This window comes from Ranitomeya variabilis, chromosome 1, assembly GCF_051348905.1.
Source record: "Ranitomeya variabilis isolate aRanVar5 chromosome 1, aRanVar5.hap1, whole genome shotgun sequence".
Taxonomy (NCBI): domain Eukaryota; kingdom Metazoa; phylum Chordata; class Amphibia; order Anura; family Dendrobatidae; genus Ranitomeya; species Ranitomeya variabilis.
In genome coordinates this window covers 742,568,956-742,596,853 of record NC_135232.1, presented here as the reverse complement: position 1 = coordinate 742,596,853, position 27,898 = coordinate 742,568,956, and the positions used below count along the sequence as shown (strand labels likewise).

Sequence of the window (27,898 nt, the reverse complement as noted above, 5' to 3'; positions counted from 1 at the left end):
TCACTGTAGCAGGCATAGCCGGATGGGACTAGTAGTCCCATCGGACGATGCCTGCCTACATACATACAGACACACACACACAGCCCCGCAGACACCCGCACACAGACATGCGCATCTTCTCCACACACGCACAGTCTCCGCCCACACACAGACTCCGCACACAGACTCTTCCTCCTCCTGATCTGCAGTGTTTCCTGCACGCAACTCTGCAGCAAAACTGCAGATCTTTTTAAACCTGCAGTTTTGCTGTGGATTTGCCTAACTCAATGTAAGTCAATTGGGTGCAGAAACGCTGCAGATCCGCAAAAAGAATTGACATGCTGCGGAAAATATTACACTGCAAATCTGTGCGTATTTTCCCGCAGTATGTGTACACCAATTCTCAATTTCCCATTGACTAACATTGGTTGTGCACTACATTGCAGATATGATGCAATTCCGCTTTTCAAAAAACGCAGGGGAAACGCATCAAAATCCGCAACGTGTGCACATACAAAACAAAGAAACGGAGTATAAAAGTCCCAATACACATTTTTTAAAAAATATATATATATAATTTTATTGATCTCATATAATAAATCTCAATACAAATAATCCATAATCAATACAATACATCTATAACAGAAAGTGAAAAGGAGGAAAACAAAAAGTAGTGGCGGAGCAGGTAGGAGACCTATCACATCACCTCACAGGTGCTGCTGTATGGGGATCATAATGTAAGAATGCTCTATGGCAGTTGCCCAAATCTCCATACATCAATTACTGAACAAAAGTGCGGTAGTGCAATTTAACATAGTTACCTAAGGTGCCGCAGTGCTACCCCGGTCAAACAGTTCAGATCATATGCAGCAGCTTACCCATTGAATCTGGATGTCCCACCGTGCTCCACACGCTACCCCCTGACGCACGTTTCGCGGTCGCTTTCTCAAAAGGGGTTTGTTAGTAGCTTGCTCTCTCACCAATTAAAATAGGACGCAGACCGGAAATCACATCAGGCATAACGGCGCGCACCTGCCTGGGATCCGGCTCCATTGTACCCGGCGATCGTCAACGCCGCACACACAGGGGGCGGAAATCCGCTCAATGACGTCACCTGGTGTGTGTGCGGCGTGTAATGATAACCGCCCAGGAAGTCAGAAGCATGGAAGCCAGAGCACGTGCGCGCACAGCCCTAAGTCCTCCCACCGGAGACCATGAAGGCCGCCATTTTCAAGGTGAAATCTAATGGGTAAGATACCATATACCTAGCATATATTAACTAGAAAACGGCAATGATCAAAAGCCATTGAGAACACCGCATATTAAGTCATGTTGGAAGCTGCGTGTGCACACAGGCCAACAACCTAGTACAAAAGACAATACTAGCTGCCTTTATCAGAGAAATCTCTAATAAATAAAATTCCGGATAGCTAATATATAAATAAACAATAAATAAATAAATAAATAATAAATAAAAATAATAAATAATTGATAAACACTCAAAAAAATAAGAGAAAATAAAGAATAATAAATAATAAATAATAAATAATAATAAAAAATAAAAAATAATAATTAATAATAATAAAAAATAATAAATAAATAAAGAATAAAAAATAACAAATAACAATAAAAAAAAAAAAAATAATAATAAATAATGAGTAAAAATAAAAACAATTGCAACCAGAAACCATTAAAGACATAAATGACCGCATACAAAACGGTGTTAAAGACTACTGTATTTAAATCTCAAAATGTCCTATTCAAGGACCATAGAAGATGTGCTGACTATACCTAAATGCACACCATAAAGATCCATGGGAAACCATGGAGGTGACTGAAAAGTAATGACCTAAACGTTCAAAATGTGATGCATGATCAACTCTAATAAAGTGTAGTCAAAGGTGATGAAACTTCCCCAACCACAATATAAATTAAAAACACATACTTAGTGAAACCATAACGATATGCTAAAAAGAGGAGCGAACAATACATAATTGAAATGTATATACCACAAAATTACAGTGAACACTACGTGCATATATTGCAGAAATAAATATATAAAAAATAAAAAATAATAAATATAAAAAATAAGAAATAATGAAAATTGAAGCAAACACATATAAAACATTACACAAATGACAATAGTATTGCACATAATACAACACGCAGTTATTATATTCATATTATCTCCAATAATGTCATATGATCATTATTCCAGTACATCTAAGGATCTCAAGTAGGTCCGGTAGGTGATCACATGGTGGATTACATTATGGCAGCGTCCCATAAATAAAATAACTAAAAACAAGAAAGACAAACATATTAGTATAAGGAATTAAAAATATGGAGGGGAATCCTCTGGGAAGAGGATGTGTAATGATAATCAAAAATTGCACAGAATACTGAATGAAAAACTGGATGAAATAAACAGCACCAAAATACTCCAGTAAGGACCAAGCTGCGTTGGAACACGGGTCAATCATAAAAATTACCCATAGAGGGTAAAATATTATGTCATAAAAATGGAACGAAGCTTAGTTGTTCGTTGAGTCCCTTGGGGGACATGGTATCAAGGGTGACAATCCACCTACATTCACATTGCGCAAGAAGTTGTTTAAGATTGCCACCCCTGATACCCCCGTGAATCCGATCAGTGCCCCTCACTTTTAAACCGGCGGGATCGGATCCGTGGTGGACGCGGAAATGCCTTGGTAGGGTTTTCAAAGTTGAAATATCTTTCGTCTCCTTTGCGGCCAAAATATCCCGAACATGCTCGCGCGTCCTAACCTTCAACTCCCTAGACGTGAGACCAATATAGATCAGGGAGCAGGGACATGTAGCGTAATATACCACATGGGTGGAATTACAAGAGATGTATTCACGAATTGTATATTCCCTGCTCCCATCAGATGATGAAAAGGTCCCACATCTAAGGATGTTAGGACACGCGACGCATGACCCACAGGGGAAGCAACCCAGTCTGGGATTCATCCTTGCCAAGAAAGTATCACATTTTGCCACATAATGGCTCTTCACCAGACTGTCTTTAAGGTTTCTTCCCCTGCGCTGTACCATGCATGGGGCTGGAGACAAGTATTTGGCCAAAACATTATCCGTCATCAACACCGACCAATGTTTGGTCAAAATATCACGGATCCGATCCCACCGGCAGTTTGCTGTGGAGATAAACCGTATCTCAGGGTCCCCTACTTTCTGAGTCTTCTTAGATGGTACTAACAGATCCTCTCTCCGGGTCTGTTTTGCCCGTCTATAACCTGCCTTGATGCACCGACGACTGTACCCCCTGGCTTTAAACCTGTCTGAAAGAGTCGCGGACTGTCCCTCGAAGCGGGCCTCTGTGGAGCAGACACGCCTGTTCCTCAAGAATTGGCCAACTGGGATGGCCTTAATAGTTGAATAATTCTGTGCCGAGGATGCATGAAGCAAAGAATTGACAGCCGTCTCTTTACGATAGAGATCCGTCTCTATAGAGCCATCCCCGGCAACACAAAGTGTAATATCCAAAAAGTTAATCCGAGTTTTGTGCCAACAATAGGTAAATTTCAAATTAAAACAATTTTGATTAAGGTACTGCATAAACTGGGTCAGGCTGGTCTCGTCACCATTCCAGATCATAAGTACATCATCGATGTAACGAAACCAGCCCACCACTTGGTCCGCGGCGTGCGCCCCGTCCCCCTGGAAGATGGTTCTTTCCCAGTACCCCAAAAATAGGTTAGCATAAGACGGAGCACACGCCGCGCCCATTGCAGTACCTTGTAACTGTAAAAAAAATGTATCCTTGAAAACAAAAAAGTTATGTGTCAAAACAAATTCCAATAACTCTAAAATAAATTCCGAAAAATGTCCATCCCAGTTGGCCGTCTCGAGAAAAAAAAAGCGTGCGGCCCTCAGTCCATCACTATGTCTAATTGACGTGTATAGTGATTCAATATCTATAGTAACCAAGAGCATACCCGCCTCGAGGGACAGGCCATCGACCCTTGTTAAAACATCAGTGGTGTCCCTGACATAGGAGGGAAGCGTCTCCACGAGTGGCTTTAAGTAGTAATCAATGAATTTACACACGTTGTCACACAAACCTCCCATGCCAGAGACAATTGGTCTGCCAGGGGGATTAACAGCGTCTTTGTGCACCTTCGGCAGTAAATAGAAAGTGGCTATCTTAGGATATTTTGGAAGGAGGCCATCAAGGACCTTCTTAGGGACCATCCCTGACTCCCCGGCATAAGATAGGATCACCTCCAGTTCATTGGTAAAGGATTGTAAGGGGTTACGAGGCAAAACACGATACGTGGTTTTGTTCCTAAGCTGGCGAAATGCCTCTTTCTCATATTTGTCGGTTGGCCAGATAACCACATTCCCTCCCTTATCTGCTGGCTTGAAGACCACTGAATCTAATGCCTGTAATTCTCTCAGAGCTCTTCTTTGTGTATACGTAAGATTATCGTTACATCTAAAATTTGATATCTTCTTGAGATCCTCTGTTACAAGTCTACAAAAAATCTCAATTTGTGGACACAGAGACAAGGGAGGGAAGGAGAGAGATCTGGACACAACCGACATAGGAAATTTACCTGGGGATTCAGACTCCTGTTCCCTCAACAAATCCTCCAATGCCTCCAAGGCCTCACGTTCCACATCCATGGATATATCTTGATTAGAGTCCCTTTGGCTGTATAATTTCTTAAGTATCAGCTTTCGACAGAACAAATGAGTGTCCTTTAAGACTGTAAAAAAGTCGAAATTGTTACAAGGTACAAAATTTAAACCTAATTTCAACAGTTCTACTTGTGTTTCAGAGAGGTGATGGGATGATAAGTTAATTACCTCCAAGTCGGAGGATTTGGACTTGCAGTCATATGTCGCTGCTGATGTAAATTTGTTCTTGTTGAAATTTCGTTTCTTGGCGACCCTGCCAGGTTGTATTTTTCTAATAGGCTGCTTATTCCTAGAGTGATCAGATGCACATAGCCTTATAGTGGTTATATTCTTGTACATATGGGGCAATATTATAGAAGTTGTATTCTTGCACATAGGGGCAGTATTATAGTAGTTTTATTCTTGTACGTATAAGCAGTATTATAGTAGTTATATTCTTGTACATACAGTGGGGAAAAAAGTATTTAGTTAGCCACCAATTGTGCAAGTTCTCCCACTTAAAAGATGAGAGAGACCTGTAATTGACACCATAGGTAAGCCACAACTATGAGAGTCAAAATTGAGAAAACATATCCAGAAAATCACCTTGTCTGATTTGGCAAGATTTATTTTTCAAATTATGGTGGAAAATAAGTATCTGGTCACCACCTAAAAACATGCAAGATTTCTGGCTCTCACAGACCTGTAACTTATTCTTTAAGATGCTCCTCTGTCCTCCACTCATTGCCTGTAGTAATTCCACCTGCTTGAACTTATCAGTATAAAAGACAACTGTCCACAACCTCACACAGTCACACTCCAAACTTCACTATAGTGAAGACCAAAGAGCTGTCGAAGGACACCAGAAACAAAATTGGAACCCTGCACCAGACTAGAAAGACTGAATCTGCAATAGGCCAGCAGCTTGGTGTGATGAAATCAACTGTGGGAGCAATAATAAGAAAATGGAAGACATACAAGACCACTGATAATCTCCCTCGATCTGGGGCTCCACGTAAGATCTCACACCGTAAGGTCAAAATGATCACAAGAACGGTGAGTAAAGATCCCAGAACCACACAGGGGACCTAGTGAATGACCTGCGTAGAGCTGGGACCACTGTAACAAAGGCTACCATTAGTAACACTACGCCGCCAGGAACTCAGATCCTGCAGTGCCAGACGTTTCCCCCTGCTTTAGCCAGTACATGTCCGGGCCCATCTGAAGTTTGCTAGAGAGCATTTGGATTATCCAGAAGAGTATTGAGAGAATGTCATATGGTCTGATGAAAAAAAAAAAAAATAGAACTCATCGTGTTTGGAGGAGACAGAATGCTGAGTTGCATGCAAAGAACAACATACCTACTGGGTAGCATGGGGGTGGCAACATCATGCTTTGGTGCTGTTTCTCTGCAAAGGGACCAAGACAACTGATCAGTGTACATGAAAGAATGAGGGGCCATGTATTGTGAGATTTTCAGTGCAAACCTCCTTCCATCAGTAAGGGCATTGAAGATGAAATGTGGATTGGTGTTTCAGCATGATAATGATCCCAAGCACACCACCAGGACAACGAAGGAGTGGCTTCGTAAGAAGCAAATGAAGGTTCTGGAGTGGCCTAGCCAGTCTCTAGATCTCAACCCCAGAGATCCACCCTTTGGAGGGAGTTGAAAGTCTGTGTTGCCCAGCGACAGGCCCAAAACATCACTGCTCTAGGGGAGATCTGCATGGAGGAATGGGCCAACATACCACCAACAGTGTGTGCCAACCTTGTGAAGACTTAAAGAAAACGTTTGACCTCTGTCATTGCCAGCAAAGGATATATAACAAAATATTGAGATGAACGTTTGTTAATGAACAAATACTTATTTTCCACCATAATTGCCAAATCAGACAAGGTGATTTTTTTGGATTTGTTTTCTCAATTTTGACTCTCATAGTTGTGGTCTACCTATGATATCAATTACCGGCCTCTCATCTTTTTAAGAGGGAGAACTTGCACAATTGGTAGCTGACTAAATACTTTTTTTCCCCACTGTAGGAGCAGTATTATATTAGTTATATTCTTATACATAGGAGCGGTATTATAGTAGTTATATTCTTGTACCTTGGAAGTCAGTATTAAATTAGTTCTATTCTTGTACATACGAGAAGTATTATAGTAGTTATATTCTTGTATATAGGAGCAGTATTATATTAGCTCTGTTCTTGTACATAGGAGTAGCATTATAGTAGTTATACTTTTGTACATAGGGGCAGTATTATAGTAGTTATATTCTTATACATAGGGGCAGTATTATAGTAGTTATATTCTTGTACATAGGGGCAGTATTATAGTAGTTATACTTTTGTACATAGGGGCAGTATTATAGTAGTTATATTCTTGTACATAGGAGCAGTATTATAGTAGTTATATTCTTGTACATAGTAGCAGTATTATAGTAGTTATACTTTTGTACATAGTAGCAGTATTATAGTAGTTATACTTTTGTACATAGGGGCAGTATTATAGTACTTATATTCTTGTACATAGGAGCAGTATTATAGTAGTTATATTCTTGTACATAGGAGCAGTATTATAGTAGTTATATTCTTGTACATAGGAGCGGTATCATAGTAGTTATACTTTTGTACATAGGGGCAGTATTATAGTAGTTATATTCTTGTATGTAGGAGCAGTATTATAGTACTTATACTCTTGGACATAGGAACAGTATTATAGTAGTTATAGTCTTGTACATAGGAGCCATATTATAGTAGTTATATTCTTGTACATAGGGGCAGTATTATAGTAGACATATTCTTGTACATGGTGGCAGTATTATAGTAGTTATATTCTTGTACATAGGAGCAGTATTATAGTAGTTATATTCTTGTACATAGGGTCAGTATTATAGTAGTTATATTCTTGTACATAGGGGCAATATTATAGTAGTTATATTCTTGTACATAGGGGCAGTATTATAGTAGTTATATTCTTGTACCTAGGGGGCAGTATAATAGTAGTTATATTCTTGTACATAGGGGCAGTATTTAAGTAGTTATATTCTTGTCACACCAGTATCTCATTGAGTTGTTTTTTTATGGTGCTATGTTGTATTTCAGGTGTGGGATGCAGTGGACTCTGGTAAATCTTTATGTACACTCTCCTGCCACCGGGCCGCAGTCCGAGATGCACAGTGGTCACTGTGCGGAAGGAAAATCCTTACTGGGGGCTTTGACTCCTTCTTGCATTTAACAGATGTAGAAACAGGTCAGTTGAATTGGATGTAACAATCGATCACAATGTTTCTTGGTTTCTATATTTGTACCATATTCATGGTGCTGAGGTAAATATCTTCCTCTGTTTCTCAGAGAATCCTCCATGTACCACCTTGCAGGGTTTATGAATATAATACTAAATGCAGTAATGAATGACACACACAACAGAAGGTGTTTGGGAATATAAAGTTTTTTAGTGAAGCTCCGTCAATGATTGCTGTATCAGTGGTTACTTGTTGCTTTTCACCCACGGTTCTTGGTGTCTAAAGGTACCTTCACACTGAACAACTTAACAACGATTACGATAGCGATCCGTGACGTTGCAGCGTCCTGGCTAGCGATATCGTTGTGTTTGACACGCAGCAGCAATCAGGATCCTGCTGTGACATCGTTGGTCGGAGCTAGAAGGCTAGCACCTTATGTCGTCGCTGGATCACCCGCTGACATCGCTGAGTCGGCGTGTGTGGCACGGATTCAGCGATGACTTCACTGTGTCAGCGCCGGCCGGCCGTAAAGCAGAGCACAGCGGTGACGTCACCGCTCTGCTTTAGGGCCGGCGCTGACACAGTGCAGGGAAGCGGACGCCGGGGGACCCGACAGACACCGGAATGTAAGTATGTAGTGTTTTTTTTTACATTTACACTGGTAACCAGGGTAAACATCGGGTTACTAAGCACGGCCCTGCGCTTAGTAACCCGATGTTTACCCTGGTTACCCGGGGACTTCGGCATCGTTGGTCGCTGGAGAGCTGTCTGTGTGACAGCTCTCCAGCGACCACACAACGATGAAACAGCGACGCTGCAGCGATCGGCATCGTTGTCTATATCGCTGCAGCGTCGCTTAATGTGACGGTACCTTAAGGGTATGTGCACACAATCAGGAATGGCTCAGTGTTTTGTCAGGATTTGACGCAGGTGATATCTGCACCAAATCTGCATCTGGACTGGCAGGTCACCTGCGTTTTTTATGCGTTTTTCCTCATGTGTTTTTGATCTGTTTTTTTTCATTGCATGCATTTTTTTTGTCACTTGAAATAAAGCTAATTGAAAGTTGGCTTCTGGGAAGGAACAATAAAAAGTGATTTCCTGTTAGCAGATATATTGGGGTATGTTCTAACGGTCCGTAAACGCTGCGGGTTGGACGCTGTCTTCATCCGCAACGTCCAACCTGCAGCATCCAGCTGTTACAGGATAGTGGATGGGATTTCAAGAAATCCCATGCCCATTATGCGTGCACAGATGCCCACGGCTCACCCGCAGAGACGGACATGAGGCGTGTCTTTCCAGAGCACAGCATGTCAATTTATGTAGCGGAGGCGCTCAGTCTCCGCTGCGTAAATTACCTATAGACTTTCATTAGATGCAGTAAAGCTGCATTATCTTCCTAGTCACATGCGTATTAAGTGCGGTAGTGCGACGCATGTGTACTAATTTAAATAATGGTGAATTTTGGGACACAGCCAGAAGTACATGACACAGGAAGTGGAAGAAAGCACCGAGAGAGGTCCCCTCCTTTTTTAATAAATAATAATAAAAAAAAAAAAAAAATAGCGCGGGGTCCCCCTATATGTGTTAACCAGCCAGAGTAAACCAGACTACTGTGACTGGAATTTCAGGCTAGCAAGGATCCAATATCCATGAATCTTACCATTCTGATAATAAATACAAGGCTGCAGCAGTTGCTTACCTTGGATGGTTAGCAAAAATAGTGGGATCCCCTCCAAAGAAAATAGATTGGGTTCCGCCTATTTTTTTTTTAATCCGTCAAGGAAAAAGCAGGCAGCTGTGTCCTGGTATTCTCAGGCTGGCAAGGCCCATGGATTTTGGCCCTCACCCGCCTAAAAAATAGCAGCCCGCAGCCGCCCCACAATTGGCACATCCATAGATGTGCCAATTGTGGCACTTTACCCAGCTCTTCCCACTTGCTCTGTAGCAGTGGAAGTGGGGTAATATTTGTGGGGTTGATGTCACCTATGTATTGTCAGGTGACATCAAGCCCACGGCTTAGTAATGGAGAAGTGTTTATAAGACACCTATCCATTACTAATTCTATAGTTGTATGGTAAATAAAGGCACAGCCAGAATAAAGTCCTTTAATTGAAATAATGACACAGACTCCTTTAATAGATCATAATTAAACCATACTTACTGCATCGCCTATTCCACCATCGCCCTTGTCTCCTGGAAGAGAATTAAAATAAAAAAGCAACAATATTGTTACCTGTCCGCCGAGAAGATACTCATACTGTCCCACAACGAGTCCAGCTCTGCTACATCTGGATGTCTTTGGCTGAACGGTGGCATTATGCCACCATTCAGCCTGACATCCAGAACACAGATGGTGAAGATGATGACCGGTGATAACCCGATCCCCGGCGGTCAAGTGCACTGTGATTCTCGTGATCAGCTGATCGTGAGAACTTGGCTAGTGATCAAAGATAACCTCGTCCCCGGTGGTCATGTGTACGGCAGGTCTCGTGATCAGCTCAGCTCATCGCGAGAACTGGAGTGTATTTGTACACCATTATTTAAGTTAGTACACATGCGTAGTAAGCTGCGTTCCCGCACTTAATACACATGTGATTAGGAAGATAATACTGTTTTACCAGATCTAATGAAAGTGAATGGGTAATTCCCGCAGCGGAGAATGAGCGTCTCCGCTACATAAATTGGCATGCTGCGGTCTGAAAACTGGAAAGACATGCCGCATGTCCGCCTCCGCAGGTAAGCCGGAGGCGTCTCAGTATGCATAGTGGCATGGGATTTCTTGAAATCCATCCACTATGCTGTAACATCTGGCCGCTGCGGGTTGGACGTTGCGGATGTACACAGCGTCCAACCCGCAGCATTTACAGACCGTGGGAAACATATCCTCTGAGTAATTTATTGCCCATTGTCCTTTTTAATATAACACCGAGGCATTGTGACGTTCCCGTGATTTCTACTTGACTGTGATCTCATCAGATTTTGTGCGCACAATTACCTTCCCCATTTCGGCGCCTCGCTACTGCGTGGCGGCACTGGTAGGCTAATTACTAAGTCAGGTGCAATTTGTTACTTGCTGTCAGTACAATACTGGGTGTGAAAACATGAGAGGACATCAGGACTTGCAATACTGACGTACGCTGCTGAAATATATTTCATACAAGGTAATGCACAGTGATTGTGTCAGTGGCATCGGAAGTGCACAATACCAAATATATTCCGTATATAGGAAAGCAAAAAATGTAAATCTGATCTGTGCGAGTGTTTAATTTATCCAATATTCCTCAATCTGTGATTTCTGAGCAGATCTGCGTCCAGGCTGTGGAGGACGCCGCTCTGTCCCCTCTTCCAGAACCAGCCAGTAGATGAAATGGCGCTGTATCCTATATAAACAGAACCGTATTTTTTACTTTGATCCCCTGTGGCGATACAGACCAGTTATAAGCCGGACATTAGCTCTTCATGTATACTTAGCAATGCATCTATGCTCAGTCGGGTTGTAACATTAAATTCTCCTATGCACTTAACTAGTAGCAAAGCCACAAAAGAGGACTGAAAATCCTGCATAAAATTCTAAAATACAGCTGAAAAAGGGGCAGCACCGCTTACCTGCCCAGGTCTCTGAACAAATGCACTACAGGATGCAGCCAGCCCATGTAGCAAAGATGTTGGCAACACTGGTGCAAAATACTAAAAAGACAGCCACTCACAGCCTACCAATTAATGGAGGATTTTCAGTCCTCTTTTGTGGCTTTGCTACTAGTTTAGTGATAGGACTCGCAAGCATGAGGACCCTTGACGTTGGGTTGCTAGCTTGCATATCTTGGCCCTAAATATCGACCAATACCTCACATATTTATATGTATTTTGTGCACTTTATGTTTTAGGGTGCAGCCAAGCCCAGCATGTTGAGTCTTGTATACAGGGGTGTTCACATGGGATGTATTAAGAGAGTGCTGGCCAGCCTGCCTAATTGAATAGTATGGGCGTGACTCAATAGGCTGTGTACCAGACACTATGTATTAGGCCTGTTTCACACGTCAGTGTCTCCGGTACGTGTAGTGACAGTTTTCTCACGTACCGGAGACACTGACACACGTAGACCCATTTAAATGAATGGGTCTATGCACATGTGCGTGTTTTCACACGGACCGTATGTCCGTGCTGAAAACACGTAGACATGTCCATTTTTTACCGGCATCACGGACCACAATACGGACAGCACACGTGCACACTAGTGTTGAGCATTCCGATACCGCAAGTATCGGGTATCGGCCGATACTAGCGGTATCGGAATTCCGATACCGGGATTCCGATACTTGGCGCGTATCGGATACCGGAATCGGAAGTTCCATGATTCAAAATTCAGAAATTCAGCCAATGAGAAAGATTCCAAGTGTGGGCACATCCTGTTTAGCATGGAGGGCATGAAAGTACTGGCAAGGCTGTGATTGGCTGCTGAAATGATGTCATGATGCAGTTTAAAAGTCGCTGGCGCCATTTTGCGATCACTCTGCTGTGAATTCAGTTAGTGACAGGACGCTGTTTGCTGACTGAGGGACAGTTTAGAGATAGCGATTTGCTTCTTTGTGCTTTCCAAAGGCTAATTTAGCAACCGCTGTGTTCACCTACTATTCACCTTGCTTTTGCCTTGTAGCGCTGTTTTCACAGCGATCTGCAAGGTCTCTCTGTGTGTGTGTGTGTGAGTGCAGCCCACTCTCTAGTCTGAGTGCAGCCACATAGGCCATCCATAGCTGGTTGTATTCAGTTCAGGGAGGGTGGTTCATTGCCTCATACTGTCCTTTTTTTTTTTTTTTTTTGAAGTAGTGCAGGCTGCTGCACATTTTTTCAAATAATTCCTATTAGTGTCTTTCCACCCGTCTCCATCTAATTTGTGGAAAAACACTACATAGGATAAAGTAGAGGAGGGTTTTTGGGCCTTGCAGCGCCGTTTACGGCTGTCTGCACGGTCTCCGTGTGACTGCAGCTCGCCCTGTAGTCTGTGAGCAGCCGTAGCTTGGTTGTCTCCAGCTCAGGGTTGTTCACTGCGTCATACCGCCAAATCAATTTTAATTTTTTTTCAAGTACTGTAGTCTGCTGTTAATTAATTTAAAAAAATCCTATTAGTGTCTTTCCACCCGTCTCCAGCTAATTTGTGGAAAAACACTACATAGGATAAAGTAGAGGAGGGTTTTTGGGCCTTGCAGCGCCGTTTACGGCTGTCTGCACGGTCTCCGTGTGACTGCAGCTCGCCCTGTAGTCTGTGAGCAGCTATAGCCTGGTTGTCTCCAGCTCAGGGTTGTTCACTGCGTCATACCGCCAAATCAATTTTAATTTTTTTTCAAGTACTGTAGTCTGCTGCTAATTAATTTAAAAAAATCCTATTAGTGTCTTTCCACCCGTCTCCAGCTAATTTGTGGAAAAACACTACATAGGATAAAGTAGAGGAGGGTTTTTGGGCCTTGCAGCGCCGTTTACGGCTGTCTGCACGGTCTCCGTGTGACTGCAGCTCGCCCTGTAGTCTGTGAGCAGCCGTAGCTTGGTTGTCTCCAGCTCAGGGTTGTTAACTGCGTCATACCGCCAAATCAATTTTAATTTTTTTTCAAGTACTGTAGTCTGCTGCTAATTAATTTAAAAAAATCCTATTAGTGTCTTTCCACCCGTCTCCAGCTAATTTGTGGAAAAACACTACATAGGATAAAGTAGAGGAGGGTTTTTGGGCCTTACAGCGCCGTTAACGTCTGTCTGCACGGTCTCCGTGTGACTGCAGCTCTATCCGTTGTCAGTTCAGCCCCCAAAAAAGAAATAAATAATAAAGTTCACCAAACACACCAGTTACACCACTTTACATTTGTGTAGGCCACATTAACTCATATTAAAGTCTAGTCCACACTTTAGCTAATTAGTGTTTCTTATACCTGTTAGGAGGAGTTTTTCAGGAATAAGCACACAAAGCCGTTAGTACTTTTCTGCTTTTCTTTATCAGTCAACCACGATGAAGAAGGCAGTGAGTAAGGCACGTGGGCGTGGGCGCGGAGCAGGGAGGGGACGTGGGGATTCTGTGCCCGCTGCGGGCACCGGTGACTCATCAGCACCCACTTTCACGAGGGAACAGTCGTTCATGCGCAGCTTTGTCGCCGAGCGCCGTACACCGCTGCTGCGTGAAGACCAAATTGAAGCCGTTGTGGGATGGATGGCAGCTAATGCATCAACTTCCATTAGTGCCACATCCTCTCAGACACAGAGCACTGGAGAGCAGCCATCTGTCTCTTCACCACCTGCCAAATTGCCCAGGCAGACAGAGAGCCCAGGACAGGAGCCGTCTCTACTTCTGTTCTCTGAATCTCTTGGCTTGGAAACAGGGGGCCAGCCAAGCAGCATTGGAGAAATGGAAGAAGAGGCAGGGTGCAGTGATGCCCAACAGCTTTTTCTGTCTTCCTCTGAAGAGGCGGGTGGGCCAGTGGCTCCGTTCACCACATCGCAGGCCGCATCAGCTGATGATGACACTCAGGTGCCACTTACTGGTGCGTGCTCTGCTGCTGAGACTACCCGGGAGGAGCAGTTGGGGGCAGAGGGTAGTGTGGATGACGAGGTCCTTGACCCATCTTGGCGTCAGGGACAGGAAGGTGGTGGGAGCAGCTCTGAGGAAGAGATTCCCCGTACGGTCCAAAGAGGGAGAGGGAGGGGGAAGACTGCGGATCCTGCAGCCTCCGCTTTGGCACCCGTAAGGAGCATGTCTCTTCCAAAAGTCAAAAGGGGGGCTCCCAAGACTTGCAGTGCCTGGTCCTTTTTTGACACAGTTGCAGATGACATTTGCTATGTCAGATGCAAGGTGTGTCATCAAAAAATCAAAAGAGGTCAAAAAGTCGCCAACCTCAATACCTCCAACATGTGGAAACATGTGCGCAACAGGCACCCGGCGGAGTTAGACAAACACACTGAAGAGCTAGGCCAACCAACAGCGGCAGCTACCACCTCTTCAGCTCGTGTTGCCTCTTCCTCTAGCTCACACGCAGCTGGTTCGGCTTCCTCCCAGGATCGCCGTGGAAGAACCTCTGGCCCTGTTGTCCAGAGACCCGCTGTAATTCCACCCGCAGCACCACTTTCCCAGTCAACCACACACTCCCAGCCCAGTCTACAGCCATCGGTAGTACAGGCATGGGAGAAAAGGCGGCCTTTCTCGTCAAACCACCCACGAGCACAGGCTCTGACTGCAGGCATTGCCAAACTTCTGTCACTGGAAATGCTGTCATTCAGGCTGGTGGAGACTGACAGCTTCCGTGACTTGATGTCATTGGCAGTCCCACAGTACAGTGTGCCCAGCCGCTTTTACTTCAGCAGGCAAGCCGTCCCTGCCCTGCACAAGCATGTGGAGGGACACATAAAACACGCGCTACTGAACGCCGTCAGTAGCAAGGTCCACCTCACCACCGATGCGTGGACCAGTCAACATGGACAGGGGCGATACCTTTCCCTCACTGCCCATTGGGTTAATGTAGTTGAGCCGGGTACAGACCGTGCGAGTGGCGCAGGACGTGTCCTGCCCACTCCAAGGATTGCAGGAATCCATTCTGTACGCATTGACTCCTCCTCTTACACCAGTTCCTCAGAATCATCGCTGCAGGAGCCGTCACAGTCCACCTCCACATGGACCCGTGATGAACGTGTACCTGTTACGACCGACATGAGCACAGCCGTGGCCAAACGTCAACAGGCCGTCTTGAAATTAATTTTTTTGGGGAATCGTAGCCACACAGCGCAGGAGCTCTGGAATGCCATCAAGCAGGAGAGCGATGTGTGGTTTGAGCCAGCGAATCTCCAGCCAGGCATGGTAGTGTGTGATAATGGCCGAAATCTGGTGGCAGCCCTGGGCCTCGGCAACCTCACTCACATCCCATGTCTGGCACATGTGCTCAATTTGGTCGTGCAGAGTTTTTTGAGGGACTATCCGGATCTTGATGCACTGCTGCACAAGGTCCGCCTAGAGTGTGCTCACTTGCGGCGTTCCAGCACGGCAAAAGCGCGCATTGCGGCTCTGCAGCGCCGACACCGCCTGCCGGAACATCGCATCATATGTGACCTACCTACCAGGTGGAATTCCACGTTACATATGTTGGAGCGGTTGTGTGAGCAGCAGCAAGCTGTAATGGAGTACCAGCTGTATCAGGCGCACAAAAGTCGCAGTCAGCGCCGTACAGACTTCACAACCACAGAGTGGGCCACTATGAAGGATGTCTGCCAGGTTTTGCGTCCCTTCGATTATTCCACGCGGATGGCGAGTGCAGATGATGCACTAGTCAGCATGACTGTCCCCCTTATCTGCCTGCTTGAAAAATCACTGCAAGCGCTAAGGGATGATGTTGTGGAAGAGGTGGAGGATGAGGATTCACCACTTCCATCATCTTCTGGACAGTCAGCGCCACGTGGTTCCTCACAAACGCGTAGGCAGGGGACAGTTTGTGAGGAGGATGAGGAGGAGTCAATGGAGGAGGAAGACATCCGTCCAGAGGAGGGAGTTACACAATTGTCCAGTACTCAGTGTGTACAGCGAGGGTGGGGTGATGACGAGCGGGCAGAGATCACGCCTCCAGCTGGGGACAGCGTTTCTTGGGCAGTTGGCAGTCTGCAGCACATGGTGGATTACATGCTGCAGTGCCTGAGAAACGACCGCCGCATCGACCACATTCTCAACATGTCTGATTACTGGGTGTTCACCCTCCTCGATCCTCGCTACCGGGACAACGTAGAAAGCCTCATCACACCGTTGAACCGGGAGCGAAAAATGCGGGAGTACCAAGACACACTGGTCAGTTCCATCATCTTCTCCATTCCAACTGAGAGAAGTGCTGCTAGTGCATTCCAAAGCAGCTCAGTGCGTCCAGGCAGTGGTGGAGGCTCTGCACAAAGAGGGAGCAGAAGCAGTGCCTCTGCCCAAGGCAAGACCAGTATGGCCCAACTGTGGCACAGTTTTGTGTGCCCCCCACAAAAGTCTACACCATCACAGACGGCTCCAGTCAGCAGGAGGCAACGGTTCCGTCAGATGGTGACAGACTACATGTCTTGCCCTCTTGCTGTACTCCCAGACGGCTCTTCCCCTTTCAAGTTTTGGGTCTCAAAGCTGGATACATGGCCAGAGCTAAGCCAGTATGCATTGGAGGTGCTGTCTTGCCCTGCGGCCAGTGTATTATCGGAACGTGTCTTTAGTGCTGCAGGTGGTGTACTAACTGACCGTCGCATGCGACTATCCTCCGATAACGTTGACCGGCTTACTTTCCTGAAAATGAACAAGGCCTGGATCTCGCAGGAATTTGCCACTCCTCCTCCTGATTAAATAATTAGGTCACTGTATACGTTATCCAGGTCTCCTGTTGTGTTCATCTTTCAACCACCTGAACTTACATTCCTGGGCTCCAACAACGCCAGTTGAGGCTCAGAAGTGCCATCTGCACAGTCAAAACATACGACCCAGTGTTATTGGGTTTCAGTAACGTCAGCTGATCCCCAGCTGTGTAGCCGGCAATGTGTCCTGCGACCGCCACGCTGACACAACTGAAATGTAAGGGAACCTGTCCCCCCCCCCCCCCAAGGCGTTTGTTACTGAAAGAGCCACCTTGTGCAGCAGTAATGCTGCACAAGGAAAAGGTAGCTATTTTCATTATGCTCCTTGCACACGCAGAACTTAACACTTATAAAATGTGTCCACTGATACCGTAAAACCGTCCCGGAGGTGGGACTTTCCTTCGTAATATGACGCAGCACAGCTGTCATTCCTACCCCCTCGGCGCCGTGCCCCGGCTCCTCATCGTTGTTTGATTCCGTCCCGGAGCCTGCGCTGTTATGTTATCCCTTGGCCAGGCACACTTAGCGCTGCCCATCTTCTGACATCATTTGGTGTCAGGCTGGCTGCGCCTGTGCGGCCGCGCTGTCCGAGAGCCCGCCTCGCAGTGTGGTCTAATGTAATCCCACCGCGGGCCTGGGATCAGTGGCCATGCGCAGTGCATATCCTCGCCTCTCGCTCCACTCCCTACGGCTTCTTCAGACTGTGCGGTGCCAGCTGATCCGTAATAGCATGCCACGGCCGTGGCAGCGCACAGTCTGAAAAAGCCGTAGGGAGGGGAGCGAGAGGCGAGGATATGCACTGCGCATGGCCACTGATCCCAGGCCCGCGGTGGGATTACATTAGACCACACTGCGAGGCGGGCTCTCGGACAGCGCGGCCGCACAAGCGCAGCCAGCCTGACACCAAATGATGTCAGAAGATGGGCAGCGCTAAGTGTGCCTGGCCAAGGGATAACCTAACAGCGCAGGCTCCGGGACGGAATCAAACAACGATGAGGAGCCGGGGCACGGCGCCGAGGGGGTAGGAATGACAGCTGTGCTGCGTCATATTACGAAGGAAAGTCCCACCTCCGGGACAGTTTCACGGTTTCAGGGGACACATTTTATAAGTGTTTAGTTCTGTGCTTGCAAGGAGCATAATTAAAAGAGCCACCTTTTCCTTTTGCATCTTTTGAGCTGCACAAGCTGGCTCTTTCAGCTACAAATGCCTTGGGGGGGGGGGTTAAAGGTTCCCTTTCTCCAATCAGGCTTCGGCCTACATTGTGTTCCTCTGCTTCTACTGCTGTCCCTGGGCTCCAACACCGCTAGTTGTTGCCTGGTAGTGCTGTACGCACAGTCAACAGTCGCTCCTCTGTTATTGGGGTTCAGTAACGTCAGCTGTTCCCCTGCTGTGTGTGTGGCAATCCCTCCAACCTCCTCCAACCTCATCCAAACTCCTCCTCCTCCACCTGTCCCTGGGCTCCAACACCGCTAGTTGCCGTCCAGAAGTGCTGTACGCACAGTCAACAGTCGCTCCTCTGTTATTGGGGTTCAGTAACGTCAGCTGTTCCCCTGCTGTGTGTGTGGCAATCCCTCCTACCTCCTCCAACCTCCTCCTACCTCCTCCTCCTCCACCTGTCCCTGGGCTCCAACACCGCCAGTTGCCGTCCAGAAGTGCTGTACGCACAGTCAACAGTCCCTCCTCTGTTATTGGGGTTCAGTAACGTCAGCTGTTCCCCTGCTGTGTGTGTGGCAATCCCTCCTACCTCCTCCAACCTCCTCCTACCTCCTCCTCCACCTGTCCCTGGGCTCCAACACCGCCAGTTGCCGTCCAGAAGTGCTGTACGCACAGTCAACAGTCCCTCCTCTGTTATTGGGGTTCAGTAACGTCAGCTGTTCCCCTGCTGTGTGTGTGGCAATCCCTCCTACCTCCTCCTACCTCCTCCTCCTCCACCTGTCCCTGGGCTCCAACACCGCCAGTTGCCGTCCAGAAGTGCTGTACGCACAGTCAACAGTCCCTCCTCTGTTATTGGGGTTCAGTAACGTCAGCTGTTCCCCTGCTGTGTGTGTGGCAATCCCTCCTACCTCCTCCTTCCTCCTCCACCTGTCCCTGGGCTCCAACACCGCCAGTTGCCGTCCAGAAGTGCTGTACGCACAGTCAACAGTCGCTCCTCTGTTATTGGGGTTCAGTAACGTCAGCTGTTCCCCTGCTGTGTGTGTGGCAATCCCTCCTACCTCCTCCAACCTCCTCCTACCTCCTCCTCCTCCACCTGTCCCTGGGCTCCAACACCGCCAGTTGCCGTCCAGAAGTGCTGTACGCACAGTCAACAGTCCCTCCTCTGTTATTGGGGTTCAGTAACGTCAGCTGTTCCCCTGCTGTGTGTGTGGCAATCCCTCCTACCTCCTCCAACCTCCTCCAACCTCCTCCTCCTCCACCTGTCCCTGGGCTCCAACACCGCTAGTTGCCGTCCAGAAGTGCTGTACGCACAGTCAACAGTCCCTCCTCTGTTATTGGGGTTCAGTAACGTCAGCTGTTCCCCTGCTGTGTGTGTGGCAATCCCTCCTACCTCCTCCTTCCTCCTCCACCTGTCCCTGGGCTCCAACACCGCCAGTTGCCGTCCAGAAGTGCTGTACGCACAGTCAACAGTCCCTCCTCTGTTATTGGGGTTCAGTAACGTCAGCTGTTCCCCTGCTGTGTGTGTGGCAATCCCTCCTACCTCCTCCTTCCTCCTCCACCTGTCCCTGGGCTCCAACACCGCCAGTTGCCGTCCAGAAGTGCTGTACGCACAGTCAACAGTCCCTCCTCTGTTATTGGGGTTCAGTAACGTCAGCTGTTCCCCTGCTGTGTGTGTGGCAATCCCTCCTACCTCCTCCAACCTCCTCCAACCTCCTCCTACTCCTCCACCTGTCCCTGGGCTCCAACACCGCTAGTTGCCGTCCAGAAGTGCTGTACGCACAGTCAACAGTCGCTCCTCTGTTATTGGGGTTCAGTAACGTCAGCTGTTCCCCTGCTGTGTGTGTGGCAATCCCTCCTACCTCCTCCAACCTCCTCCTACCTCCTCCTCCTCCACCTGTCCCTGGGCTCCAACACCGCCAGTTGCCGTCCAGAAGTGCTGTACGCACAGTCAACAGTCCCTCCTCTGTTATTGGGGTTCAGTAACGTCAGCTGTTCCCCTGCTGTGTGTGTGGCAATCCCTCCTACCTCCTCCTACCTCCTCCACCTGTCCCTGGGCTCCAACACCGCCAGTTGCCGTCCAGAAGTGCTGTACGCACAGTCAACAGTCCCTCCTCTGTTATTGGGGTTCAGTAACGTCAGCTGTTCCCCTGCTGTGTGTGTGGCAATCCCTCCTACCTCCTCCAACCTCCTCCAACCTCCTCCTCCTCCACCTGTCCCTGGGCTCCAACACCGCTAGTTGCCGTCCAGAAGTGCTGTACGCACAGAGCCAAACACCTCGCCAATGTGTTAGTGGGGTTCAGCACCGCCAGCTGTTCCCCTGCTGTGTATACGGCAACGTGTACTGCGACCGCCACGCAGACACAACAAGTTAAATGTAAGGGAACCTGACCCCCCCCCCCCCCAGGCGTTTGTTACTGAAGGAGCCACCTTGTGCAGCAGTAATAATGCAAAGGGAAAAAGTGCCTCTTTTCGTGATGCTCCTTGCACATGCTGAACCTAACACTTATGAAATGTGTCCCCACACAGCGTTAAACCGTCCGGTAGGTGGAACTTTCCTTTGTCGTGTGACGCAGCACAGCCATCATTTTTACCCCCTTGGCGCCGTGCGCCCACTCCTCAGCGTTGTTTGAATCTGTCCCGGAGCCTGCGCTGTTAGGTTAGCCCTTGGCCATGCACACATGTTGCGCTGCCCGTCTTCTGACCTCATTTGGTGTCAGGCTGGCTGCGCCTGTGCGGGTGCGCTGGTCGAGATCCCGCCTCGCAATGTCGTCTAATGTAATCCCACCGCGGGCCTGTGATCCGTGCCCGTGCGCAGTGCATATCCTCTCCTCTCACTCCCCTCCCTACGGCTTCTTCAGACTGTGCGATGTCAGCTGGTCCCTAATAGCATGCCACGGCCGTGACAACGCACAGTCTGAAAAAGCCGTAGGGAGGGGAGTGAGAGGACAGGATATGCACTGCGCACGGGCACGGATCACAGGCCCGCGGTGGGATTACATTAGACGACACTGCGAGGCGGGATCTCGGCCAGCGCACCCGCACAGGCGCAGCCAGCCTGACACCAAATGAGGTCAGAAGACGGGCAGCGCAACATGTGTGCATGGCCAAGGGCTAACCTAACAGCGCAGGCTCCGGGACAGATTCAAACAACGCTGAGGAGTGGGCGCACGGCACCAAGGGGGTAAAAATGATGGCTGTGCTGCGTCACACGACAAAGGAAAGTTCCACCTACCGGACGGTTTAACGCTGTGAGGAGACACATTTCATAAATGTTTGGTTCCGCATGTACAAGGACCATAATTAAAAGAGCTAAGTTTACCTTTTCCAGCATTAGTGCTGTACACAATGGCTCTTTCAGCTACAAACGCCTGGGGGGGGGGGTGTTAAAGGTTTCCTTTCAACTTGCTCGAGTGCAGGCTTCGGCCTACACTCCGCTCCCCCTGCTCCTCCTGCTGACCCTGGGCTCTAACACCGCCAGTTTTTGCCCAGATGTGCTAGCTGCACAGAGAAAAACACCAGCCAATGTGTCAGTGGGGTTCAGCACCGCCAGCTGTTCCCCTGCTGTGTAGCCGGCAACGTGTCCTGCGACCGCCACGCAGACACAAGAACTGAAATTGAAGGGAACCTGTCCCCCCTCCCCCAGGTGTTTCTATGTTTTACAGCTACCTTGAACAGCAGTAATGCTGCATGTGTTCAAGGTGGCTCAGAAACTTATTCTCCTTGCCCATGTTGAAGTGAACACGTCTAAAATGTGTCCTCTGTGACCATTAAAACGTCCCTCAGGTGTGATTTGACTTTGTATTGACACACGCAACAAGCTCCTTGGTAGCGCTGCCCGTCTTCTGGCATCATTGTTTGGCTGGCTGCGCCTCTGCGGCCGCCCTGACCCACACAACGCCCCTCGGTGTCTTATTTATTGGGACTGCGAGGGTGTGATTGATGGGCAGGATCAGTGCATCAGTTCGCCTGTCCCTCCTCTCCTTCCGCCTTCTTCAGACTGTGCGGCTTCATGGCCGTGGCATGCGATAAGGGATCAGATGACGCCGCACAGTCTGAAGCGGGTGTAAGGACCCGCGTGTGAGAGGCGAACATATGTGCTGCGCCAGGCCCTGAATCCCAGCCCCGCAGTGTTTTAACAATGTTAAGACACTGCGGGGCTGGGATTCATGGTCATCGCGAACCGCAACGGCCGACATTAAATGATGTCAGAAGATGGGCAGCGCTAACGGCGCTAGGCCAGGGGATAACACGACAGCGCAGACTCCTGTACAGCAAATAACAACGCTCAGGAGGCTGCACCCAGCACCAAGGTGGGATTCTTGACATCTGTGCTGCGTCTCATTACAAAGGGAACTCTCGCCTCCATTACACAGTTTGACTGTATAAAGGGCTAAATGTTATACGTGTTCCATTCAGCGTGTGCAAGGAGAAAAATTACAAGAGCAACCTTTGACTTGCGCAGCACTACTGCTGCATAAGCTGTGGCTCTTCTACTTTGTAACCCCTGAGGGGGGGTTAAAGGTGACTTTTGAAATCGGTTCAATTAGGCTTCGGCCTACACTCTGCTCCACCTGCAGAGCCCGGGCTCCAACAACGCTAGTTGCTGTCCGGAAGTGCTGGCTGCACAGAGCCAAACACCTCGCCAATGTGTCAGTGGGGTCCAGCACCGCCAGCTGTTCCCCTGCTGTGTAGCCGGCAACGTGTCCTGCAAAAGCCACGCAGACACAACACACCCAAAGCTGCCGCCTGTGCAGGCTTCGGCCTACACTCCCCTCCCCCTGCTCCTCCTCCTCCTGCTCCTCCTCCTGCTGTCCCTGGGCTCTAACACACCGCCAGTTTTTGCCCAGATGTGCTAGCTGCACAGAGAAAAACACCAGCCAATGTGTCAGTGGGGTCCAGCACCGCCAGCTGTTCCCCTGCTGTGCAGCCGGCAACGTGTCCTGCAAAAGCCACGCAGACACAAGAACTGAAATTGAAGGGAACCTGTCCCCCCTCCCCCAGGCGTTTTTACGTTATCCAGCCACCTTGTACAGCGGTAATGCTGCATGTGTGCAAGGTGGCTCATAAACGTATTCTCCTCGCACATGTGGAACTGAAAACACGTCTGAAATGTGTCCTCTGTGTGACCATTTAACCGTCCCGGGGGTGTGACTTTCCTTTGTAATGACACGCTGCAACCCCCTTGGTAGCGCTGCCCGTCTTCTGGCATCATTGTTTGGCTGGCTGCGCCTCTGCGGCCGCCCTGACCCACACAACGCCCCTCGGTGTCTTATTTATTGGGACTGCGAGGGTGTGATTGATGGGCAGGATCAGTGCATCAGTTCGCCTGTCCCTCCTCTCCTTCCGCCTTCTTCAGACTGTGCGGCTTCATGGCCGTGGCATGCGATAAGGGATCAGATGACGCCGCACAGTCTGAAGCGGGTGTAAGGACCCGCGTGTGAGAGGCGAACATATGTGCTGCGCCAGGCCCTGAATCCCAGCCCCGCAGTGTTTTAACAATGTTAAGACACTGCGGGGCTGGGATTCATGGTCATCGCGAACCGCAACGGCCGACATTAAATGATGTCAGAAGATGGGCAGCGCTAACGGCGCTAGGCCAGGGGATAACACGACAGCGCAGACTCCTGTACAGCAAATAACAACGCTCAGGAGGCTGCACCCAGCACCAAGGTGGGATTCTTGACATCTGTGCTGCGTCTCATTACAAAGGGAACTCTCGCCTCCATTACACAGTTTGACTGTATAAAGGGCTAAATGTTATACGTGTTCCATTCAGCGTGTGCAAGGAGAAAAATTACAAGAGCAACCTTTGACTTGCGCAGCACTACTGCTGCATAAGCTGTGGCTCTTCTACTTTGTAACCCCTGAGGGGGGGTTAAAGGTGACTTTTGAAATCGGTTCAATTAGGCTTCGGCCTACACTCTGCTCCACCTGCAGAGCCCGGGCTCCAACAACGCTAGTTGCTGTCCGGAAGTGCTGGCTGCACAGAGCCAAACACCTCGCCAATGTGTCAGTGGGGTCCAGCACCGCCAGCTGTTCCCCTGCTGTGTAGCCGGCAACGTGTCCTGCAAAAGCCACGCAGACACAACACACCCAAAGCTGCCGCCTGTGCAGGCTTCGGCCTACACTCCCCTCCCCCTGCTCCTCCTCCTCCTGCTCCTCCTCCTGCTGTCCCTGGGCTCTAACACACCGCCAGTTTTTGCCCAGATGTGCTAGCTGCACAGAGAAAAACACCAGCCAATGTGTCAGTGGGGTCCAGCACCGCCAGCTGTTCCCCTGCTGTGCAGCCGGCAACGTGTCCTGCAAAAGCCACGCAGACACAAGAACTGAAATTGAAGGGAACCTGTCCCCCCTCCCCCAGGCGTTTTTACGTTATCCAGCCACCTTGTACAGCGGTAATGCTGCATGTGTGCAAGGTGGCTCATAAACGTATTCTCCTCGCACATGTGGAACTGAAAACACGTCTGAAATGTGTCCTCTGTGTGACCATTTAACCGTCCCGGGGGTGTGACTTTCCTTTGTAATGACACGCTGCAACCCCCTTGGTAGCGCTGCCCGTCTTCTGGCATCATTGTTTGGCTGGCTGCGCCTCTGCGGCCGCCCTGACCCACACAACGCCCCTCGGTGTCTTATTTATTGGGACTGCGAGGGTGTGATTGATGGGCAGGATCAGTGCATCAGTTCGCCTGTCCCTCCTCTCCTTCCGCCTTCTTCAGACTGTGCGGCTTCATGGCCGTGGCATGCGATAAGGGATCAGATGACGCCGCACAGTCTGAAGCGGGTGTAAGGACCCGCGTGTGAGAGGCGAACATATGTGCTGCGCCAGGCCCTGAATCCCAGCCCCGCAGTGTTTTAACAATGTTAAGACACTGCGGGGCTGGGATTCATGGTCATCGCGAACCGCAACGGCCGACATTAAATGATGTCAGAAGATGGGCAGCGCTAACGGCGCTAGGCCAGGGGATAACACGACAGCGCAGACTCCTGTACAGCAAATAACAACGCTCAGGAGGCTGCACCCAGCACCAAGGTGGGATTCTTGACATCTGTGCTGCGTCTCATTACAAAGGGAACTCTCGCCTCCATTACACAGTTTGACTGTATAAAGGGCTAAATGTTATACGTGTTCCATTCAGCGTGTGCAAGGAGAAAAATTACAAGAGCAACCTTTGACTTGCGCAGCACTACTGCTGCATAAGCTGTGGCTCTTCTACTTTGTAACCCCTGAGGGGGGGTTAAAGGTGACTTTTGAAATCGGTTCAATTAGGCTTCGGCCTACACTCTGCTCCCCCTGCAGAGCCCGGGCTCCAACAACGCTAGTTGCTGTCCGGAAGTGCTGGCTGCACAGAGCCAAACACCTCGCCAATGTGTCAGTGGGGTCCAGCACCGCCAGCTGTTCCCCTGCTGTGTAGCCGGCAACGTGTCCTGCAAAAGCCACGCAGACACAACACACCCAAAGCTGCCGCCTGTGCAGGCTTCGGCCTACACTCCCCTCCCCCTGCTCCTCCTCCTCCTGCTCCTCCTCCTGCTGTCCCTGGGCTCTAACACACCGCCAGTTTTTGCCCAGATGTGCTAGCTGCACAGAGAAAAACACCAGCCAATGTGTCAGTGGGGTCCAGCACCGCCAGCTGTTCCCCTGCTGTGCAGCCGGCAACGTGTCCTGCAAAAGCCACGCAGACACAAGAACTGAAATTGAAGGGAACCTGTCCCCCCTCCCCCAGGCGTTTTTACGTTATCCAGCCACCTTGTACAGCGGTAATGCTGCATGTGTGCAAGGTGGCTCATAAACGTATTCTCCTCGCACATGTGGAACTGAAAACACGTCTGAAATGTGTCCTCTGTGTGACCATTTAACCGTCCCGGGGGTGTGACTTTCCTTTGTAATGACACGCTGCAACCCCCTTGGTAGCGCTGCCCGTCTTCTGGCATCATTGTTTGGCTGGCTGCGCCTCTGCGGCCGCCCTGACCCACACAACGCCCCTCGGTGTCTTATTTATTGGGACTGCGAGGGTGTGATTGATGGGCAGGATCAGTGCATCAGTTCGCCTGTCCCTCCTCTCCTTCCGCCTTCTTCAGACTGTGCGGCTTCATGGCCGTGGCATGCGATAAGGGATCAGATGACGCCGCACAGTCTGAAGCGGGTGTAAGGACCCGCGTGTGAGAGGCGAACATATGTGCTGCGCCAGGCCCTGAATCCCAGCCCCGCAGTGTTTTAACAATGTTAAGACACTGCGGGGCTGGGATTCATGGTCATCGCGAACCGCAACGGCCGACATTAAATGATGTCAGAAGATGGGCAGCGCTAACGGCGCTAGGCCAGGGGATAACACGACAGCGCAGACTCCTGTACAGCAAATAACAACGCTCAGGAGGCTGCACCCAGCACCAAGGTGGGATTCTTGACATCTGTGCTGCGTCTCATTACAAAGGGAACTCTCGCCTCCATTACACAGTTTGACTGTATAAAGGGCTAAATGTTATACGTGTTCCATTCAGCGTGTGCAAGGAGAAAAATTACAAGAGCAACCTTTGACTTGCGCAGCACTACTGCTGCATAAGCTGTGGCTCTTCTACTTTGTAACCCCTGAGGGGGGGTTAAAGGTGACTTTTGAAATCGGTTCAATTAGGCTTCGGCCTACACTCTGCTCCCCCTGCAGAGCCCGGGCTCCAACAACGCTAGTTGCTGTCCGGAAGTGCTGGCTGCACAGAGCCAAACACCTCGCCAATGTGTCAGTGGGGTCCAGCACCGCCAGCTGTTCCCCTGCTGTGTAGCCGGCAACGTGTCCTGCAAAAGCCACGCAGACACAACACACCCAAAGCTGCCGCCTGTGCAGGCTTCGGCCTACACTCCCCTCCCCCTGCTCCTCCTCCTCCTGCTCCTCCTCCTGCTGTCCCTGGGCTCTAACACACCGCCAGTTTTTGCCCAGATGTGCTAGCTGCACAGAGAAAAACACCAGCCAATGTGTCAGTGGGGTCCAGCACCGCCAGCTGTTCCCCTGCTGTGCAGCCGGCAACGTGTCCTGCAAAAGCCACGCAGACACAAGAACTGAAATTGAAGGGAACCTGTCCCCCCTCCCCCAGGCGTTTTTACGTTATCCAGCCACCTTGTACAGCGGTAATGCTGCATGTGTGCAAGGTGGCTCATAAACGTATTCTCCTCGCACATGTGGAACTGAAAACACGTCTGAAATGTGTCCTCTGTGTGACCATTTAACCGTCCCGGGGGTGTGACTTTCCTTTGTAATGACACGCTGCAACCCCCTTGGTAGCGCTGCCCGTCTTCTGGCATCATTGTTTGGCTGGCTGCGCCTCTGCGGCCGCCCTGACCCACACAACGCCCCTCGGTGTCTTATTTATTGGGACTGCGAGGGTGTGATTGATGGGCAGGATCAGTGCATCAGTTCGCCTGTCCCTCCTCTCCTTCCGCCTTCTTCAGACTGTGCGGCTTCATGGCCGTGGCATGCGATAAGGGATCAGATGACGCCGCACAGTCTGAAGCGGGTGTAAGGACCCGCGTG

General features: G+C 49.1%; 1 protein-coding gene across 3 annotated transcripts in view; it reads left to right on the top strand.

Moving 5' to 3' along the window:
• WDR25 (WD repeat domain 25) overlaps window positions 1–27,898 on the top strand; it is a 177,585-nt gene that overhangs the window by 71,560 nt on the left and 78,127 nt on the right. For all 3 annotated transcript variants that reach the window (XR_013216909.1, XM_077269513.1, XM_077269505.1), the window contains exon 3: window positions 7,746–7,893. Coding sequence is in view for 2 of the 3 variants with exons in the window: in XM_077269513.1 (XP_077125628.1) it covers window positions 7,746–7,893 (148 nt within the window). In the remaining variant the exon portion in view is untranslated. The remainder of the gene's footprint in view (window positions 1–7,745; window positions 7,894–27,898) is intronic.